Source organism: Pinus tabuliformis, chromosome 9 (assembly GCF_031772625.1).
Source record: "Pinus tabuliformis cultivar Carrire ecotype Pingquan chromosome 9, CPIR1, whole genome shotgun sequence".
Taxonomy (NCBI): Eukaryota; Viridiplantae; Streptophyta; class Pinopsida; order Pinales; family Pinaceae; genus Pinus; species Pinus tabuliformis.
The window spans coordinates 127,646,865-127,670,047 of record NC_142307.1 but is presented as its reverse complement, the minus strand read 5'-3'; the positions used below and the strand labels follow the sequence as shown (position 1 = coordinate 127,670,047).

The 23,183-nt window shown below is 41.9% G+C and overlaps 1 protein-coding gene across 4 annotated transcripts in view; it reads left to right on the top strand.

The window, feature by feature from the left end:
* The window catches only part of LOC149147425 (uncharacterized), a 241,367-nt gene that overhangs the window by 17,382 nt on the left and 200,802 nt on the right, over positions 1-23,183 (top strand). For all 4 annotated transcript variants that reach the window (XM_089439854.1, XM_089439856.1, XM_089439855.1 and 1 more), the window contains one exon: positions 704-1,067. In XM_089439854.1, coding sequence (XP_089295980.1) covers positions 778-1,067 — 290 coding nt within the window. In that variant the 5' untranslated portion in view covers positions 704-777. The remainder of the gene's footprint in view (positions 1-703; positions 1,068-23,183) is intronic.

The following is a 23,183-nucleotide window of genomic DNA, read 5'->3' as shown; positions in this document are numbered from 1 at the left end:
CTTGTTTCAAAAATGTTATAGCAGCTGATTTGTATATTTAGCTATATAAATGAAATTAAGGGTAAGGGAGCTCTTACATTATATATTCTCATATTTTTAGCAAAAGGTCTTGGAGGAAATTTTAGCTGGGCAGGAGGAAATACACCTGGGTGCTCATATCAGGAACTTGAAAGTTAATTTTAGTGGTCACTTTATACATTACACGCATATTACCTGCCCCATGAAAGTCAAAGCTGGATGCATCCAGCATGTTTATCTATCCCTATTTAGAAATGTTTGAATTATCCAGATGGAATAATTTTCCTATTGGCAAGATAATTTCTTGCAGTTTTGCTCCTAAAAATTGCAATTTAAATGTTTGCATGTGTTACTTTTGGAGTGTGAATCAGTACTGTAAACAGCTTCTATTGTGTGTAAACTTCTTATTGGTGTATTGTTTCTAGGTAACTTCTCATTTCACCAGCCACAAACTAATACCGTTTGTTTGTAATGTATTCTTGGGATTGTGATATGAACATCTGACTTCATTATGTTGAGAAGTACTTGAAATATGAAGTACCTGTATGATTTTTAGGATTTGCATTTAAGTTGTAAGATCTTGCCCTCCATGAAAATAAATTATGGTGTCTGTCTGCATTTAATTTAAGGGCACTATTTTATGCCAGAAAAGGTTTTAATCAGTGGATATTTTGATGGTGTTTAGGTATCTTTGTGCTTGTAATGCCATTCTAGGCCTTGTGAAATTGGCAAGGTGTTTGATGGCTATATAGGACACGAATGGCAAACAGAACAGATCCAGCGGCTAAGAGTGTTCATGGAACGAACCCTCAGAATTTGGTGGAGAAGATCCTACGGTCAAAGATCTACCAGAATTCATATTGGAAGGAACAATGTTTTGGACTTACAGCTGAAACATTGGTAGACAAAGCCATGGAGCTTGACCACTTTGGAGGCACTTATGGAGGGAACAGAAAAGCTACACCATTTATGTGCCTTATGATGAAGATGCTTCAAATTCAACCAGAGAAGGAGATTGTCGTAGAGTTTATCAAGAATGAAGATTACAAGTAAGGCATTTGTTCAAGTTTTAACTTCTTATTTTATTTTTATTTTTTGGGGCTTCATTTAATTTTTTGGTCATCTACTTTAGAATCAGTATTTGATCTAACTTAGGATTGTTTGCCAGTGCATATTTTTTTTTATTCCAAGGAAAAAATCCTTTCAGCTCTTTCATATTCAATAAGAACAAAAGATGCACTGAGGCGTTACAACAAAAGCACAGATTGCTCATACATATCTGACAGTTCTCATATCTGGCCAAGATGGGGCACATTCAAAATAAAACAAAAACAACCTGAATTAAATATATGGTGTTAATCCATCTACATAGTTTCGCCATTATAACCAAAAACAAGCCCAAAATAACAGGGTACATTTTAGAGCATCTTATGAAAGGAATCCCAATCACTCTCAAAGCCTACCATAGCAAGATCACAGAAAAGTATAAGCCAGTATCTATACCGGACAGCCAACAAAAAGGATAGCAGAGTTATGTAGTTTTTCCTCTTCTGTTGGCAACTTGAGTCCAAGAGCTAGGAGAAGAGGGGGTTAGGCTAGCTTGAAACAAAGATAATGTACAGTCCTTATGGAAAAATTTAGAAACAGAAGCACCCTTGCTTCAGGATACCTACCTCCCAATGCTTTTGAATCTGACTTCCTGATAATAGGAGGCTCTAAGATCTGGCCAGAACTGGGTCCTTTGACACTGAGATCAGTGGAACTAATAGGGCACAATACTTCATGATCTGTTTCAGAGGCAGATGGGAAAGCATGTGCTTCTGCTATCAGTTGCGATAGTTCACCCGAAAAATCACAGCTAGGAGAGTCAATTCCAGGTCCAATTATTTTCTCAATAGAATTGATATTTAACCCTCAATTAGAATACCCAGCATCAAGTTGAGAAAGTGGAACACCATGCTCCATAGCTGAGATATGGCTGCGGATCTGCCCCTCCTCTTCCCGTGTCTTCAATTCTTCTAGAGCATCTAGAAGAAGCTCCCTGTGCAAAGGGCTTCGGGACTCGAAACATTCAGGCCTTAGCACCCTTTGGCTCAAGAAATGCCCGCACTCCTATTCTTATATCCCATGCCACCGACTCTTGACCCAAGGAATCTAGAACCCCAAATTCAGGCATCCTGAAATTAGCACCATAGGGCTCACTAACATAATTTTGAGCAACCAAATGAATTAGTTACTTGGCTCCTTTGCAACAATCTCAACCCCAACTAACTGAGAAGAGAGGCTGCCCCATTTCCATTTCCTGGCCATATCCTAGTTGTTTTAGATGAGTTTGCCAGGTCATGTGGATTCCACTTAGTGTATTTGACCCTCTCCCCAAAGACATCTACGTTGGAATTTGGTAATTTACCCCTATTTCATCTTAGTTTTCTATCCATAGTGACTCAAGTCTCAGACAAAGACCCCTGTTTGGGCCTTCTTAATCCTTAGATTTACAGTTTACCTATTAGAACTAGAGGGTTAAGAGCCAGCTAGCTTTCATCAGGTTGTATTCAGAATTAGTTTTCACACAGGTCAGAGACGGCTCTCATAGAGATCATATACAGGTTTTCAGTGATTTGAGTTCATTTCAGAGTCAGAGGCATTTCAGAGGCATAGTCATCAGTTTTGGGCAAAATTGCTATTTTTAGCAGTTGTCCTACTTTTTAGGCGACAGTATTTGGAGGTCCAGAAGTCAGAGATGATTACATATTTGGGAAACTTGTGAGTTCATGATGCTGATAAATCTTGTTTTGGGTGACATGCGAGACACTGCTATTTTTAGTAGTTAAGGTGGGCTCGCATGACAATTCCGAGCACATGTTTGGATTCCTTGCAGAAAATCGAATTCAATGAACCTGAGTTCATTAAAATGCCAGAAGTCGCTATTTTTAGCAGTGTCTATTTTTAGATGTGCTATATTTGGCAATGTTCTCTTAGCAGTTCTCTACACTGTCTTTTCCTATTTTTTTTTTTGGGGGGCGGGGTGCTTTTTAGCATGTTTATTTTTAGCAGGTGTGGTTTGTCATGCAGGATGACATGTGGCAACTGGTGAAGGTCAAGGCACCATGTGGATGATGTGTCAATGATTCTTGAGCTAACATAGGCTTCATGTCATGAGAGAAACACTAGGCGCCTTGTTGGGTAATTTAGCAGTTGCTTGATATTTAGCTCGATGTCCTAGTTCTATTTCATGGTGAGTGACTCATCAGCTATTCTTGGCAAATTCAGGTGCCTTTCTTGATCCCTCTTTGGATTAAATTGAAAAATTATTAGAAGGAAAATTATAATTTTAAATAGGGTGGCCTTGAATGAGGGAGTTATGTTTTCTGGCGGTCAGTCTTGAGAAAGACTTTTATTTATATTCAGTCAACTCAACACCACATGGAGGGTGCATGAGCTTGAGATAATTTTAGATAGAGTGACTTGACTTTGTCTTCTTCACATTAAAGGGAATTAAGGATGACGCATGGAGGAGGTTGAGGAAGGCGTGTGGCTATGATATTTGTTGGAGTACTTGCATGAGCTAGGAACCTTTCTTAGTGGGTTCAAGAAATATATAATGGGAGGGCACAAGGTCATTGTTAGGCAGAGTGTTATAGAGCAGCCAATTGTAATGTCCCATATGGACTAATTCCCCAAGGGAGGACAAATAGCCTATCCAACCTCGTAGGCGTTGTTACCCACCACCAGTGGGTGATTCCATCGAAGAATTTTTCTCCTAGATTTGTCTTCAGCTGACAGCGAGCAGATCCGGACAGCCACCAGTATAGCCGATATTGTGCTAGTTGATCTCCGCTCCTTGGGCTAGTCATATGTCTCCTCTCCCATGTGTTGAGAGTGCATGTTTGAAGTTAGGCTATCCAATCCTAAATGTATGTCTTTCATTGTGCAATTAGGTGCTTATGCTTGTTTTTTTTGGGCACACTTGGGTATGGATTATTGGGTGACTTGGAAGGAGGAAGGGTTTCGACCAATGTTGCACTAATCGTTATCGGGATAATATCGGCGCGAGGAAAAAATCGTAATAATCGGGAAAAAATCGGTAATAATCTGGAAAAAATCGTTTGGTACAAAAATATTCATTTTTTTTTTCAATTTTTTTAATATCTAAACCATCAACAACATAAAATAAATACATTGATACATAAATATGATAAAAGAACTAATATATAAGATGTTTAATATCATTTCTAGTGCTAAAATCACACATAACAGTGAATCATGTCCTGAATAGTAAGTCTTGATTCCTGAGTCCCAACTCAACCTCAAAATATCAACAATAAAATATAATAATGTATCTCATGAGTCATAATGTCATATACAATGAAATGAACAAAATAACTAAAGTCTAATACTATTGATTTCCTCTGCCCCTCTTGCGAGAAAATGCCATAGGTTTCCCTTTCCCTCTAGATGTAGATGCTGGTGCTAGGGGAGTTGGCAGTGGAGTCTACTGTGCTCTAGAAGCTGAAGAACTAGGAGTAGGAGCTATAGGAGGTAGACCACGTTCTCTACTAGTGGCAGGGGTAGCCCGGGCAGGTGGTGTCATCTCCTCCTCCTGTTCCTCGGTCTCCTCCTCCTCCTCCCCCCCCTCCACTACATCCTGCACTAACCAATCATCAGCAGACTCCATGAGAGGCTTCTCGGTCTCAACCCTCCATGCAGCAGTGGTGTCAATCCCATCCAATGAGATGGCCTCCATATCAGGTGTCCTCTCAAGTTGCCTCACCCACAATCGAAGATTGTAGTAGACGTAGACCATGTCATTAAGTCGCTGGGACTCCAACCTGTACAAAGATCATGAAATAATAATTAATAATTATAAAAAAAATATTGTTTAATGAATTCAAAAATTTATTTGGAAATTTGCAATATTTTAAATTTTTAAGTGTTAACCTGTTGCGTTTCTTGTTGTGTATTTTTTCAAATACACTCTAGTTGTGCTCACATCCTGAGGAGCTACATGTTTGGCTGAGGATTCGAATGGCAAGCTTTTGCAGAAGGGGTACCCTGGCACCATACATTCTCCACCATGCATCTACAACAAAATTACAAATAAAATTTTAAATAAACATAAGAAAAAAAATGGAATTTGAAGAGACAATGAAATTTGAAACAAAGTTACAAACCAAAAAATACTTGGCATTTTAATCGTCCTATCAGTCACATCCATGTCAAAGCCAAATGTGCCACTTGCGATCCTATATGTCTCAATTTCTTTAGAGATCTCTATACGTTCTGTTGGAGATCGCACCATCTTCTGGATACAGGATAAGAATCCATCCATGATCTCAGCATCAAATACAAACCCACATGCGTAAGAAAATGCGGGGTTCAGGAAAATCCCAGTAGCATGAATGGGACGATGGAGTGTGTTGTTCCATCGCTCATCAATCACTCCCCATAGGAGGAGTTGTCTCTGAAACCCCTCATCTCCCTTATCATCATAGTAGGCCCGAATGGCTTCTTTGACCCTGTCCATGGCCTCATACAAATAGCCCATTGCGGGCTTCTCACCATCAACTAACCGAAGAACCTTTACCAAAGGTTCAGTAACGGAGCACACCTCCTGCACTCCCGCCCAGAAATTTTCCTAGTATGAAACTAGTCTGCATACGGCCTCTCCCTCTGGTTTGTGGCTCATTGGCAAAGCACGCAACTCCTCTGAAAGAAACATTCTCTTCACATCCCACATAGAATTCAAGAGGGATTGAAGAGATATGACATTGGTGGCAAACCGTGTAATGGCGGGGCGCACTAACTCTTTGTTGTTGGTGAATCTTCTCATTAAGCTAAGCACAGATGTATGGTTATATATAAATTTTGTAATGCTTTTGGATGACTCAACAACATCTTTGACAAAGGGAATTTTCCGTATGTCCTCCAACATCAAATCAATACAGTGTGCAGCACAAGGTGTCCAAAATAAAGTAGGATGCCTGTTCATAAGCATCCTACCGGCAACATAATTTGCAGCATTGTCTGTTATGACTTGGACAACATTTTCTGCACCCACCTCCAAAATAAACACATCTAGCAAATCACATAAAGTTCTTGTATCTTTTATTTGTGCAGATGCATCAACAGATTGGATAAACATAGTCCCCTTGGGACAACTAACCAAGAAGTTTATAAGGGTTCTCCCCTTTTGGTCAGTGCAACCATCTGACATCACAGTGCATCCTGTTTGTTCCCATGATGCCCTAAAATCCTCCAATCTTTTGGTGCAGTCAAGCTTTTCATTTTTGAAGAATTTGGCCTCTCATGTCATGATAAGAAGGGATTTTATACCCTGGGCCAACAGTTGCAATAGCATCAAGAGCAGGTTGGAAAAATGGATTATTCCTTACAATGCTGAAAGGAATATCACTCCAAAAGAGAAATTTTGCCAGCAACTTGTCAGCTTGTTCTTTCTCAGTTTTTTTTAGCATTGAACTGATAGATGGCTGTGAATCAGGTGTGGTTCGAGGAACAAAAAATGATGAGGCAGCTACCGGATTGGTTGATGCTGCAGTAGAACTAGTGGCACTTGCTTGTCCAGCTGAATTTTTTGGTTGCCTCTTCATTTCTTCTTTGGCCTCTCTATTGTGGTCTAAAGTTTCCAATGCTTTCATGGCTCTTTGGATGAGTTCAGGATTTGTATTTTTGCAAGGCCCTACATCAAATCCAGGGATTTTTGCAAGGTGATACTTCAATCTGTACACCCCCCCGGACATATGGTGCCTACACAACTTGCAAGTCAAGTTTAGTCTATCATTTGGAGCATTAGGTTCACCAAATTCCCAGAAAGGGTCCAATTTCCTTGGCATGTTTGATTTTGAACTTTGAAGTTGAAAACTTGAATGGTGTTTCGGTGAACCTATGGGAAAATAAGGATTACAATTTAGTATTTAAAAGTTACAAACTTACAATTTAATATTTTTCTATTTACATTGTACAAAAACTAAAAAAAATTACATACAATTTAAGAAACCCCATTCCAAACCCAACCAAAAAAACTAAAAAAACAATACATTGGACAAATGTCAAAAACCCCATTCCAAACCCAACCAAAAACATTGAAAAAAAACAAAAACAAAGTTACAAAACAATGAAAACAAAAAACATTGGTGCCCATACCGTTTTTATGGAGATAATCTGTCTCCTCCTTAGCTCACTCTTCGATTTTCTCCTCCAGGTAGTTGATTTAGCTCCAAAATGGCAAAATCTCCAAGCCTCCAACACTCCAAGTCTCCAAACCCCACCGCGCCCTCTGCTGTCCAAATGAAATAAAAAAAAATCGCGTTTTTCCCTTTAAACACGCGCTGCCCGAGCCTCCCGCGATAATTATCGAAAAAACCGGGCTTAAAAAATAATTCCGATTACTACGCGTGATTTGATCTTTTCTTTGAAATTATCGCCATTATACGATAATATCACGATTAGTGCAACACTGGTTTCGACTGTAGTCTTGTTCCCTCACCTTAAATGGGGGGCTAATCCTCAACCCTAGTCCTGTGGGATCTCCCCTCCTGGCTTACAACTTTAGGTTGGGCACTACTTGGGAAACCCCAATTTGGGTAGTGCGGTCTCGTTTTCCCGTTCCACATTTTTCACTCCCCTCCGCACATTACATGCCCTTTTTCATCATCTCCCCCTCTGGGTCCACAAGGCTCTGGTACTCCCCCTCCCCTTGTTCGCATGTCTGGTTCAGGCTTGGAACGATGCCTTGAAGGTTGATGTAGCTAAAAAAGGTAGAAGTAAAAGCATATCATGGCCACATTCAAAAGGAAATCATACCACAAAATGCAAAAGATGGCCGGGACAATAAAATTTAGCATGTGGGCAAAAGCCAAACATGAGCTCTACCTCTTATCATTATGGCCATCACCCTGGTTTCTAGGTCCCCTATGCGTGCCCCCTGTTACTGCTCAAACTATTAGGGTTCCTAGGAGGGGATCCTATAGAGCAACTACTAGGTAAGGGGGCAACAATGGAGTGATAGCCCAATGTCGCTTCAGCTAAGGCTCCTTGCTATTACGGACTTTCATTGTGGGAGGAGAGTCGGTATAATAAGGATCACTATAATGAATATATCAATGATAGGATGAAAGGTGATCCCAAAAGTCTATTCACAAGAGAGGCTCAAATATGTGGCTTGCTTGGTTGGGAAGTAAGGTGAAAGGCTCTCTAGGAAGGGGTAGGAGGATTTTAGGGGCTAGGGTTTGAAGTTATGACTTGCAAAGGAGATTCCTAGACCTCAAAATCTTTGTGGAAACTTGGTTTCTAAATGGTCTTTGAAGGATTAGCTTTGATAAGAAGCGAGACCACAGAGGGCCAAGCAGACCCAAAATTAGGTTGAGGATATGGAGTTGATCACCCAATGAAGGACTTGACCTAATTAGGGAGGAGAAGAGGATCAAAGGACAAATTTTATTGGAGGTTTGAATTCAATGATCTTAATGAGGACACTAGCCAAGGGGAAACTAGGACAAAAAAATGGTCCTTGAGCTAGGGCTTGCTATATCTCGAGATCCCACCGTCGGATTTGCTTCAAATTTGGAGGGCCTCTAGAGCAAACATCAACGTAGTTGTGGACCAAAAATTTAAGTGTATGGATGGCTATATTGTGAGATGATTAATGCCCTAGGTGACATATGTAGGCTAGGCTTAGAAAAAGAGGGAGGTGAAAAGAATAAGTATTGAAAGTGATCACCTATGGAGGAATAGTGCCTTGTCCTTTGGAGAGATGGAGTCAAGGAGAATTTATGGTTTGGAAAGAGTTCACCCAATAAAGGAGGCCTTAAAACAACTTCGCATGGCATTAGGGCATGAGAGCAACTGCTTTAAGGACTTCATACTTTGATTTGCAAGAATTGATGACTTATTGAGATGTATTTATCACAAATTATATCTAGGAACATTCACCCATTCATACATGCTCCATGACATGATGCTATGCTATAAAAGGTCACAATTTCCAATAATTCTTATAGAAAAACAGTAAATTCCAGACTTGTATAGCGAAAATCCCAGCAACATTCATGTGACAAAGTAAATAATGAGAATAAGCATGAAAAGAGCACTTGTACAAAAAAGTATATCCAATCATCAAATTATGCCAATAATGAAGTTCCAATACGAGAGAGATATCCAAACATCAAAATTCATCCATAATATCCAAACTCATCGTCCAAAGGGATAGCGAAATTCTCACAAGAGCAAATAACCCAATCTGAGTAATGATCAATGAGAGAGATTGTCTCTCTTCTATTTATACAATCCTCTAAGGGATTCAAATGGCTTAATTTGGACTAATAATGTCCCTAGAATACAATAATGTGCATAATAATAATACTTTTGGTAACAAGCCCACCGAATAGCTCAATAACATAAGAATAAGCCTCTCAAGAGGGTCAAATGATCAATAAAGTGAGTCGTTGGGCCTTTGAGGAGACCTAATGTAGTCTAAGGGGTGCCATGATGTAGAAATGGACTCCAAGCATAGTGGACAAAGGGTTGGCCCGTTGTTTTCTGAGCAAGAACCTGTGGTGCTCCCTAGTGGGTGTAGGCGCACAAGGACATCCTCATGGGTCTCCAAGTGGATCGGAAATGCCTGTAGATCATCTGTAAGGGCTAGGATGATGATATAAGCCCTCCCTCTGCAGTGGGAGACATCCTCTGAACTCCAGAACATTTGCCAAGTGTATGGTGCAAGTGTGGAGCCTGGATGGGCATGGTGAACCAGGTGCATCATCCTCATCCAAAAGGCGGAACGCAAGCAATCAATGAGTGGTGCTAGGGATCCATGAAGTACTCTTTGCTATGGTGGAGGCCCATGGCTCTCAACGCTCACCATACAAGTACCAATGCGACCCACTGGAGGGTTAGGACCCTGTATAGGGAGACCAAGCCCCAAATGGAAACCCACTTGCAATCCTGGATAAGATCCAATGCGCCCCCTTGCCCTCCAATGCAACCAATCATTAGAATAATCAAGTAAAAGAGCTTACAAGTCATGGAACCAATGGGGCACTTCATGGTGACATTTTCCATAGTGGGCTTTGGCATATACAAGTGTCTCCAATCTCAATAAGGGGGTTAATCAAGGACCCTATTAGGTGGTTTCAACCTTTAAAGGGGGTGACATGTCCATGGTACATCCCTTAAGTGATAGGTGGCACATGATATAGCAATGGAACAGAGTGGGGATCAGGGGAATCATCCAGACCACATGTCATGGTACAAGGGTAGCTATAATAAGGGAAGCCCACACTTGGGTATATGAGTGTAGGAGGGAGCAAATCGTGGTACATGAGTTACCCCAACCTTTGTTTTTCCACCCTTCTTCATATGCCTTTTGCCTTTGATTGATTTTTCTTTATAACTACTTGGGGCTTCAGGGGATGAGAGCATGATGTGTAATATGTAGTAGTGGATACCCCCTTAAGGCGGGGCAGTTCATTGCACACTAGGGGTTGGGACAATCATGGGTTCCTTAATGATAAAGGGGGCTCATCTAGGGTCCATAGGAACTAGGGCGATGGCCATGGAGAAGGGGTAGAGCTCATTTTTGGCTTTTGCCTGCATGCTAAATTTGTATGTCCCGACCATCTTTTGCATTTTGTGGTACATTTCCTATTGAGAGTGGCCAAATTATGCTTTTTCTTTTCTTTTCAGCTGCATCAATCTCCGGGGCATTGTTCCAAGCCCGACCCAAGGTGTGGACAAGGGGAGGGGGAGGCTAACCCTATGTGGACCCAAATGGGAAAGGAGATGAATGGGGCTAAAATGTGTGGAAGGGGAGTGATGTAGGTGGTATCGGGAAACGGGATAACGCAACCAAAATCGGGATTTCCCATATAGTGGCAACCCTAAAGCTAATGGCCAGTGAAGTAGATCCCACGAGATTAGGATACAAAGGTAACCACGAAAACAGGCAGTGGAGACAAGAATACAGACCTAACCTTGAATCCCCCCACCAATCCATGCCCAAAAGTGCCCATGACAAGTAAAGAAAATTACTCAACTATACCAATGAAAAGCTATACCTTCGGGGTTGGGAGGCCCACCTTTAAACATACAATCATGACAAGTGGTTGAGGGACCACATCGCTCGCCAAGTGGCAGAGACAATGGCACATTGAGCTATCTGGTGGTTGTTGGCTGCCAGCTGAGGACCATCTAGGAGAAATTTTTTCTCCTATATACACTACCCATAGCTGGTGGGTAACATCCCCTGCATCATTAAGGAACCCATGCATGTCCCAACCCCCGGTGGGTGATGAACTGCCCCACCTTAAGGGGGTAATCACTGCTATATCGTACACAGCATGGTTTCATCCCTTGGAGCTCCGAGCAGTAAAATAAAAGAAAATCAATAAAAAGCAAAAAAAATGAAGAAGGGTGGAAAAACAAAGTTTGGGGTAACTCATGTACCTTGATTGCTCCCTCCTACATTCATACACCCAAATATGTGGACATTCTTCATCATTACCACCCTTGAGCCCATGGCATTTGGCCTTGAGACCCCTGTGTCCCAATCCTCCTCATCATTATCCACATTACACCTACCACTTGAAGGATGTACCTTGGACATGTCCTTCCCTTTAGGGGCTGGGAACACCTAATTGGGTTGTTTATTAACCACTCCTACCTAGGGAGTTAACACCCTTACATGCTCAAAGCCCCAAATTTAGAAGGGTAACCCACTATGAAGTTTCATTTGTGCCCTTGACTAACAGAATTGATTCACTTAGATGCACTAATGAACTATTATACCTGAAGGTGAGGAGATGCATTGGATCTTATACAGTATTGACAGGTGGTTGCATTATGGGCTGGGCAACTTAACTGGGGCCCAAGCCCATGAGAGGATCATATTGACAATTGTAGGGGAAGTGTTGAGAGCCATGGGTTTTCGTCATGTGTTAGAGCATTATCTCATGCCATGGGAAGCCTCAACATCTTCAACAACTTGTTCATTGCCCCACATTATACGCGAGATGATGCACTTGGACCAACGATGCCCCCATGTGGCTTAGCTATATATACACGGTTTGGCAGCTGATCTGAGGCCTAGAGGAGGTTTGTCTCGTCCTTGAGACATGGTAGGGAAAGCACCATCTTTCGTGCCCTCATTTGGAGCAGTCTACAGGCTTATTTTTTATTAGGAGACCCATGAAACCACTACTTATGCCCCATAGCCACTTGGAGCACCACATGATGTTTTGCTTAGAGATCAAGTGGCCACCCCTTTGTCTATCATTCATGGAGCTTGTTACCACTCAAACTAGCAGGGGACTTAAAGGGATTCCTAAAAGGGCAACTGCTAGGTTAAGGGAAACTGTGGAGGCTTAGCCCATTGTCACCACAACTAAGTCTCCCTGCTCTTTATGGACTTTCACCAATGGGAGGAGTCCTGGTAGTGTAGGGATTGACTTGTAAAGTATATGTCAATGGATAGGTGAAGTGACCCTGAAAATCCTTTCCCAAGGATGGAGTGAAGAATGGAGCTTGCTTGCACTTTAAGCAAGGGACTTGGTCCACCAGGAATAAGTGGTGAGGATTGGAGGCTTGAGGGAGAAAGGATAGGCTTATGAAAAAGTGTCTCAATCCCTATAATCCTTGGGAAACTTGGATTCCCAAATGGTCCTTGACAAATAGTCTTTATTGAGAAATGGGACCACACATGGCCAAGTGGACCCAGCTCAGGTTTGGGGATGGAATGTAGCAACCAATGATGTTCCTATCCTGGACAAGGTGAGGGGAAAGGACCAAACAAGAATACTTTATTCAAAAGGTTGAATTGATCCTATTGAGGTCTAGCCTTGGGATGCATAGGCACAATTTGATCCTAGAGCTAGTGCTTGAGATTCCTGGAGATTCCATCGTTAGAATTGCCTCAAATATGGATGATCATGTCAGAAAGAGATCATCCACATACAATACTAAGATTAGCGGCTCATTCTCTACAACCAGAGAGTAGAGATTCAGATCCGCGTCACTATTGACAAATCCCATCTTCTGCAAGTAGCCATCTATTCGACCATACCATGCTCTAGGTGCTTGTTTCATCCCATACAAGGCTTTCTTCAATCTGCATACATGAGACTTCTTCTCATGTGTCTCAAAGCCCTCTGGTTGTTCAATGTATACCTCTTGTTCTATTACCCCATTCAGAAAAGCCGTTTTAACTTTTGACATCCATCTGATGAATCTCCCATCCCATCTGAGCTGCAAGAGATATCACGGTCCTTATAGACGTATACCTGGCTACCGAGGCGAAGGTCTCCTCGTAGTCAATTCCTTCCTTTTGAGCATACTTCTTAGCCACAAACCTGGCCTTGTATTTCTCAACAATGCCGTCTGCAGCGTATTTGATCTTGTAGATCCATCTCGAACCTACCACTAATCTATCTTGAGGCCTTGGCACTACCTCCCAGACATTGCTCAGCATTATGGAGTTGTACTCCTCTACTATTGCGTCTAGCCAAACCTGATGTTGAGCTGCCTCCTTGAAACTGGCCAGCTCCCCATCTTGCACTACTAATGCTTGATATCTATCTGGCTGTTTTCGCTCCCTCTTATTGTTTCTTGGCGCACCGATGAATTCCTCTGCATATCGCAGAATCTGACGAAGTTCCCTGTTAGTTCTTCCTCTGCCAGCAGGTGCTTCTGTTAGCTCCTCCTCCTCATCCTGAGAATCTTCCTGACCTGAGGAAGGATTTTTTACTTCCGTTGGTTGCAGAGGTTTAACCAGCGACTCCTCTTTTGACTGCTCCTTGGAAGGCATCTCACGAGATTTTCTGAAAGCCCTGTCCTCCATGAACTGCCTATTAGTGCCATTGGTGATTCTAATTGTAATCTATACAACCTATTACTTTTGATCCCCATCTGCACTTCCTTTTTCCAGCTCGGGTGTTTGACGTATACCTTCTCCTTGATGAAGTAGACGTCATAGCCCTTGCCTTGAAGTTGCGACACGAAAAGTAAGTTCATCCCCTATCCTGGTACATGCAGTGCATTTGTAGCACGGAAACGTTCTCCTGTTTCTGTTTGAAAAACTATGGTACCCTTCCCTACTGGAGTACACTTTGCCTTGTTCCGCATGGTGATATGAAAGTTCATATTCTCTTCTTGATATTCTGAGAAACATTCCCTGATTCCCGTCATATGCCACGAGGCTCCACTATTTATATACCACACTTCTGATGATGCAGAACTAGTCATACAAGCCACTTCTTCTTCTAGCCTGGAAGCCAACATAGAGAAATCAAAGTCTCTTTCTCTTGTGCAATTTTCTGAAAATCTGTGCGAGTCCCCTGACGTGGATGCCTTTGCATCGTGGTCTCGACCCATAACTGATTTTCCCTTCTAGTCTCTGATTACTCCCTCTGATACCATGTGAAAATTCTATCACTGCAACATCTGATTTACTTTTCCTACTTATTCTTCAATAAGTTATTTAAGAAATTCTTTCAATAAACATTAAAATAAATTTTGCTGCAGATATCACACCGTAATACAAAAACAAACATATGTACAAGAATCAACACATTGACGCAAATATTTTGGACAACAGTCTCCGGAAAAACCCAATGTGGGAAAACCGGTGCAGCAAGGGAGGATTTGATTATCCAGCAATTCTTCAGTACAACAGGGTGCCAAACTGGCTTACCCACAGAGAAAAAATTCTCTAGCACTTCTCCCAGTCCTAGTGTCAGCTTGGCTGACCTCTGCATGGCTCCCAGATAGTCTGCGTCAGCTCCTGCTTGATGTCAAAGTTTCTAAGTCTACCAGTTAGAAACCCTCCATGCATTTTACTGATTTATTCCTACCTACTTGTTCTGTTACTTAACAAGTTATTTACAATGTAAATACTGAAAATAAACACTAGTGCATGCTCAACATATTACATATCAACAACTGAAGGAAACAGAAACAATCACACCAAATGACACCGTTATTTTTGGACCAATGTCCCCGGAAAAACCCAATTCGGGAAAACCAATGTTGCATTAATCGTTATCGGGATAATATCGGCGCGAGGAAAAAATCGTAATTATTGGGAAATAATCGGAAATAATTGGGAAAAAATCGTTTGGTACAAAAATATTCATTTTTTTTCTTCATTTTTTTCAATCTTTTTAATATCTAAACCATCTACAACATAAAATAAATACATTGACACATAAATATGATAAAAGAACTAATATATAAAATGTTTAATATCATTTCTAGTGCTAAAATCACACATAACATTGAATCATGTCCTGAATAGTAAGTCCTGACTCCTGAGTCCCAACTCAGCCTCAAAATATCAACAAAAAATATAATAATGTATCTCATCATGTCATAATGTCATATACAATAAAATGAAGAAAATAACTAAAGTCTAATCCTATTGATTTCCTCTGCCCGTCTTGCGAGAAAATGCCACAGCTTTCCCTTTCCCTCTAGATGTAGATGCTGGTGCTGGTGGAGTCTGCTATGCTCTAGAAGCTGAAGAACTAGAAGTAGGAGCTATTGGAGGTAGACCACGTCCTCTACTGGTGGCAGGGGTAGCCCGGGCAGGTGGTGTCACCTGGAAACATTACAATCTCCCAATCCTGAAATCTTGAAAAACTGATAAGTCTGCTGGATTTTGAATGAAATCTAAAATTCTACTTTCTCCATATGAAATCCAATGAGGCCGGAACCACTCTCAAACATCCTGAGTCATTTCATGGTAATGTTAAAAACTTAAGTAAAAGGATGAAAATGAAGATTAAGGAGAATGCCATTTTTACTTTAAGAATTTAACATTACCATGAATAACATATCAATACTAGGGCCTAGACTTGATCATTAAGCTGCCCCACTCAAAAATTATTTGTTTCTTTAAAAAAAAATTGCATTTCAAACATTTAGCATCCCTTATAAAACCTCGCTGCCCCGACTGCCCGCGATAATTTCCGATTTTATCGTGATTTTTTGGAAAAAATTGCGATAATTTGAAAAACTCGCGATAATTTCCAAAAAATCAGGCAAAAAAAAATGCCGGCGATAATTTCGAATAAAACTCGCGATATTTTCGTTCTGTTGAAAAACTCGCGATAAAACGATAAAATCGCGATTTTCACAACACTGGGGAAAACTGGTGCAGCTATTTGAGGGTTTTTTTATTAAGCAATTTCAGAGTACAATCTGGGTGCCAAAGCCGGCCTACCCAACAGAGAATTTCCTTGGCAATAGTACTTCTCAGTCTGAGACAAATGTCTTGGCTGAAACCCCAGATAAACCTTCCGGCAGCTCCTCAGCTCCAATCTGCCCAAAAAACCCCAGCGTCTGCCTTTCTGGACTGCGTCAGCCTCTCTCTGCTCAGTGTTGGCCCTGCGTCAGCCTTTTGGCCCTCTACGTCAGCAACGTTCGCCTCTTCGAAGCACTGCGCAGCTCTCGACTACCTCTGCGTGGCCGTGCGTGAGCCTTGGCTACTACTGCGTCACTCTCTCTGGCTCTTGCGCTACTCTGTCGACACTATCTTTGCCTCTCTGTCTCTCTGTACTCAATGCCCCTCAGCTGCAACTCCGATCACTGATTCTCTCTCTCTTAGAAAACCCCGCTCTAGAGAATAGAATGACTGATCACTCCGGTGTACTCTCCAAGTGACCCTCAAGTCTCCTCTTATACTTTTCTCGTTGACATATCAACGGCCGAGATTAAGTCCCTAATCAACGACTAAGATTAGATCTGGCTTGATCCATATCTTTTGGACCATTCTAACACAGTTTTATATTAATCCACATTAATATTTTAATTTCCCTAAGTTTAGACTTAGGGACTCCATTAAAAATATTAATTATTTTAATATCTCCTGAACTGTTTAGAATCTACCCAAACCCTTTTTGGGTATTGGAGGTCTCATGTGCCCTACCTCTCCACCAAATTTCGTGGCTAGAGCACATCTAGCAATACTCCTCACTGAGTATTACTCTGATCATCCGACATCGGTCCTTGTGCTGATGCTAGGCCTGCTGCCCACCATCCTCTCCACTGTTGTATCCTGTACTGTTGCCCATGGTTTTGCCAGTGCTACTGCTGCATCTGTACGACAACTCCCTCTGCATCCGTGCTATTGCCGGTCCTTTCTCCCAACACTGCATCCACATTGCAACTCCTCTCATCATGCTGCCCACTGCTACACTGCAAATCAGTTACTGAGAAGTAAGTAACTGATCTCCCAACTCTGACCTATCTGTTGGGCTAGAGACCCTCCTGATGCTGAAGCTCCCTCTGCCGTTGACAAGTGCTCCCTCTCTGACCTCTGCGCTGCTAAAACAACTCCTTGCATCTCGCACCGTTGCACACCTCTCTATGCCATCCTGCACTGGTGCAACACTCCCATGCCTCTCGCACTGTTGCAGCTTGCTAGCCTCGCACTTTCTTGGGAATTCTGCACTGCAGCTCTCTCTGCCGCTTCATCTGCATTCATCTCTACCCACATTATCCAGTCCTGCTACTTCTCTTCGGAACTCCTGTAGCAAGGTCTAATCCAAGAGGCTGGGTATCTCAAGGATCCTGCCCCTCATCGCCTGTAGTCTGCCTGACTATAGCTCGATGTCTCCCCACTTCTTCTCAAGTGGCGCGTGTGCACTCATGGCACAGTCATCATCTGTCTTCACTTCCTTCTTTGCCCTTGCTGGCGCTGCCTTAGTCTCGGAAGACTCTCCCTTACTCTTCTTCCTTGGACACTGGGTCGCATAATGACCCAACTCCCCACAGTGGAAGCAGTTGATCTTGGAGAGATCCTTCTTCTTTCGCTTTTCTTGCTTTCCCTCAGATGCTAGGGCAACATCCTCCTCCTTCTGCTTGACTCTGATCCCCTTAGTGCTGCTTCCCGCCTTTGATTGTCGTCTGATCTCTTCTCGGCAAAGAGCCGCCACATCTCATCCCAAGGTGGAAGTGTCCCCTTGCCTAGTATACTCTGGACAAATACCTTCCAGTCTTCTGAGACTGCAATCAGGGATGTCCTCACCATCAATTCCTGATTCGGCGTGGCTTCTATAGCAGTTAATTGATCTCGGATCTCATTCAGTCCTCCAAAGAAGGTGTCAATCGGTTCTCCCTTCTTCACCTGATACGACCTCAACTGATTCTCTAGTAACATCCTTCTCTGCACAGAAGTATGCTGGTACAATTTTTTTAGGGCCTCCCACATCTCACTTGCTGTTTCCTTCTCGACAATGTGTGGTACTACATGGTCCTTGACCCCGTCAAGGATGATGCTCTTGGCCCTCGCCATTGCCTCCTCGTACTTGTCCTTCTCAACTGGGTCGATTGGGATAGCTATCGTTTTCAAGGGGAAGTGCTTGACACGATTTTTGTCAAGTACGAATAAGATTCTGGCCTTCCAGACTGCGAAGTTTGTCGCTCTGTCTAGTCTGTCCTGGTCTCTTACTTCGTGTAGTGCCACGATGATCTTCTTCTTTCCTCCTGGAAGTTCTTGATCTGACTCCCTTTGAGCCTCGATTGCCCTCCTAGAAATCCTTCTGCTGATGTCGAGATGCCCCCTACTCTGATCGTCTGTGCAACCACACCACTGATTTGGATTTCTCGGCTAGAAACCCTCAGTAGCAACTCCCTCCTCCTGGCCTTGCCCTGTCAGGTACTGTTCTGACTACAGTACCTCACCAGCTCCACTCTGCAACGTTCCCATAGCCTTCTAAACCCCAACAACATGAAGGTGAGAGCTCCTAGGCTCTGCGCAATCCCGACACTAGCAACCTGACCTCCTTAACCAACTGCGTCAGCTATCCTAGCTTCTGTGTGGCTCTGCGTGAGGCTCCCTTTGCCTCCCTTAGCCTCTACGCTGCCTCTTCCTGGCTCACCCTTGATGACGCAGGCATTGCGTCACCCTTCCCTTGTTGCTGCTCTGCTAGAAACAACTTCTGTCACTCGGGACAACTGTTTTCTGCTGCTATTGCTCCGCTCGGCTGATGTCCTCAGTTCTCCTGTGATTTGCAACCACGCTCTGATACCATGTTGAAGTTTCTAAGTCTACCAGTTAGAAACTCTCCATGCACTTTATTGATTTATTCCTACCTACTTGTTCCGTTACTTAACAAGTTATTTACAATGTAAATACTGAAAATAAACACTAGTGCATGCTCAACATATTATAGATCATCAACTGAAGGAAACAGAAACAATCACACCAAATTACACCATTATTTTTGGACCAATGTCCCTGGAAAAACCCAATGCGGGAAAACTAGTGCAGCTATCTGAGGGTTTTCTTATTAAGCAATTTTAGAGTACAATCTGGGTGCCAAATCCGGCTTACCCAACTGAAAATTTCCTTGGCAGTAGTACCTCTCAGCCTGCGACAAATGTCTCAGCTGAAACCCTGGATAAACCTTTTTGCAGCTCCTCAGCTCCAATCTGCCCCAGAAACCCTAGCGTCTACCTTTCTGGACTGCGTCAACCTCTCTCTGCCCAGCGCTAGCCCCGCGTCAGCGTTAGGAGGCCATGCGTCAGCCTTTTGGCCCTCTGCATCAACGACGCTGGCCTCTTTGAAGCATTGCGCAGCGCTCGGCTGCCTCTGCGTGGCCTTGCGTGAGCCTTGGCCGTTACTACGTCACTCTCTCTAGCTCCTGCGGTGCTCTCCCGACACTATCTCTGCCTCTCTGTACTCAATGCCTCTCAGCTGCAACTCTGATCACTGATTCTCTCTCTCTTAGCAAACTCCGCTCTAGAGAATAGAATGACTGATCACTCTGGTGTACTCTCCAAGTGACCCTCAAGCCTCCTCTTATACTTTTCTCGTTGACATATCAACGGCCAAGATTAAGTCCCTAATCACTGGCCAAGATTAGATTTGGCTTGATCCATGTCTTTTGGACCATCCTAACACATTTTTATATTAATCCACATTAATATTTTAGTTTCCCTAAGTTTAGACTTAGGGACTCCATTAAAAATATTAATTATTTTAATATCTCTTGAACTGTTTAGAATCTGCCCAAACCCTTTCTGGGTATTGGAGATCTCATGTGCCCCAACCTCTCCACCAAATTTCGTGGCTAGAGCACATCCGATGCTACCCCAAATCAACACTTGACTACGTCAGCCTTGGGTCTCTCTACGTCACCCACGCAAGCCCTCTAGTGACTGCGCAGTCTCCTGCTGCCTCTGCATCTGCCTCTCCTGCCTCAGCGCTGGTCTCCAGTGCCTGATCCCATGTCTCTGTTCCATACTTTCAGCCTCCTGACTGCTCACCAGACCATTAGTTCCAATTTCTCAGCTAACCCCGCTCCAGAAATTGAACTAATTCGTCTCCCTGAGTGTGTTCTCCAAGTGACCCTCAAGCCTCCTCTTATACTTTTCTTGTTGACAAATCAACGGTTGAGATTAAGTCCCTAATCAACGACTAAGATTAACTTTGGCTTGCTCCATGACTTTTGGACCCTTCTAACAGAGTTTTATATTAATTCACATTAATATTTTATTTTCACTAAGTTTAGACTTAGGGACTCCATTAAAAATATTAATTATTTTAATATCTCCCAAACTGTTTAGAATCTGCCCAAACCATTTATGGGTATTGGAGATCTCATGTGCTTTAGCCTCTCCACCAATTTTCGTGGCTAGAGCACATCCAATGATACCCCAAATCAACAATTACAAGGAGCAGTCTTGGTTTATAGACTTGTGTATCTCAGTAACCCTTCAACAGCATACCAACTCGTAGTCTATTCCAGAAGCGCAGACATCTATGGATGGATCAACCTCGGATTATGTATATACCATTCGAGTTATGAACTTGACATACATATACTATGTTGAAAGGAATTTCGGTAAAGATAGTAATTGCTACTGTCTCGGTGAATGAAGGAATATAGTTAATACATACAATCTCGGTGAACATTACATCTGTCTCCTTGTGATCTTGATTTATATATCAGTATAGCGTTGCTATAGCCTTGTCACACTAAAGAGGATCCAAATGATTTCACTGTGGTGGTCTCGGTATAATGGGAAGGAGACCCTATGACGATAAAGAGGGTTACAACACAGTGAGAAACAATAATGTCTCAACATAATAAGAACAGAGTGAAATACATTCTCGACATGATCTAAATCCGTATGATGTATCAGTGATCACGGTGATTGTCACAATGAAGATTTCAATGGAGTTTGCTGACATGATGGAAAAGTAGCAGTGAATATTTCAACAAGTAATGGCTTCCATGGTGTAGCAATGATCTTGCAACAGTAATGAAGTTCTTGGAAATGACGTAGTGATGATACCTGAGGTGCAACAAGGATGATGATTCTAGAAGCGAGGAAGAAGAGGATTGATATCTTAGTCTTGGAGAGGCATATTGTGTCAAGGGTCATGGTCTTGGTATTCGTCTATGGAATCTCTATAAGAAGAATTTACGCATGGGTTTTCCTCTCCAAGAGGGAGAGGTTTTGGCCCTGGCAGATAGCCAATCATTTGTGTTCTTGTCTCTTTTGTTTGGTAGCAGTTTGATGAAGTTAACTCACACATGCTATTAATGAAGTAAACAATCAAGCTAAGATAAAAATCACATTAACACTTCACAAATTGTTATCATGTATTGAAGAATCACCCTAAATATGCATGCCCTAGATTCTTCAACATGGTATCAGAGGGATTGGTTCAACAGTCAAAATAAGGGCAGATAAGAGACCTTCAAGAATCAAGACATCCAAGCAAGCTAAAGATCTACATCTTGATCAAACCCCGGATCAAAGGATTAGCTTACAACAACAATATATAGTAAGAAGGATTGCTGCCTATCCATTCAAGGAGATAGTCTTCAACAACAAGGGTTTTGGAGATCTACAGTTGAAAGGATAAAAACCTTCAGGATTCTTACCAACAGCTTTGATGCCTCCCACAGTGTCGGTTTACAACATAACACTATTCTGTTCTATAAAATCCAGTCCTGAAATCTCGGATTCTCAGAACTTATATATTTGAGGACAACTGGAATGGGCAAGCACTCGTTAAAGAAGCCATACTATCTGATGGACAAGCAACCTCAATTCGAAGCTGCATACTACAAGTTTCCAGAAGTACAATTATATCAATAGTTTGTATATCAAGATAACTTCCTGTTGATTTGGGGTAGCATCGGATGTGCTCTAGCCACGAAATTTGGTGGAGAGGTTGGGGCACATGAGATCTCCAATACTCAGAAAGGGTTTGGGTAGATTCTAAACAGTTCAGGAGATATTAAAATAATTAATATTTGTAATGGAGTAAAATAAAATATTAATGTGTATTAATATGACATTGTGTTAGAATGGTCCAAAAGACATGGATCAAGCTAGATCTAATCTTAGCCGTGGATTAGGGACTTAATCTCGGCCGTTGATATTGTTATCACTCCGAAATTTCCAGGGGTTGTTCAATGCATTAAAAGAAATATCAGAGGTAACTACAAACCTACTTTGGAGCTTAGGATCTAGCCTTCCTAACCTCAAAGAGGGCTCTCTCTATATGATTTAACTTTGTTTATTTTTATGGATTTTAGGCTAGTTATGTCTGCTTAATTGGATTGGTTTTGATTGGTTGGTGGAATTCATGATCTAGATGAATAGGTGCTTTTCCATTTCCATTGGGCTATGGAGTCAATATGACTTTGAAAACAAAACAATCAACAAACTATAAAGGAAGTATTACAGGGCAAGATAGGTGAGCTATATCAGATCTCAAGGCTGAATGGTGAAATGATTTTTTAATCGGGATCAAGGAGCAACTAAGAATTCCTCAAACCAGATACTGAAGAAGGATGAAGAAAATCAATCGGGACCAGAGGAATCATAGGACAATTAAGAATTCTCTAAACCAAATATCAGAAGAAAACATAGAAATGTATAATAGTTAAAAGCAGAGTGTAATGTTTAAGCAAATTCTGTAGTAAAACTCCTGTTATAACATTTAAATTTAGAACACATGAAAGTTTATGAAATACTTAGAAAGAAACATGAACAATTGAAATTTATACTTCACTGAGATAGCTCAACACATGAATCTTGTAAATAAGTCTCTTTATAACTTGTTCTGTCTATCAACTGGAAGTTGGTACAATAACCCTCAGGTAATAGATCAGTCAGCTACAAAAATATTC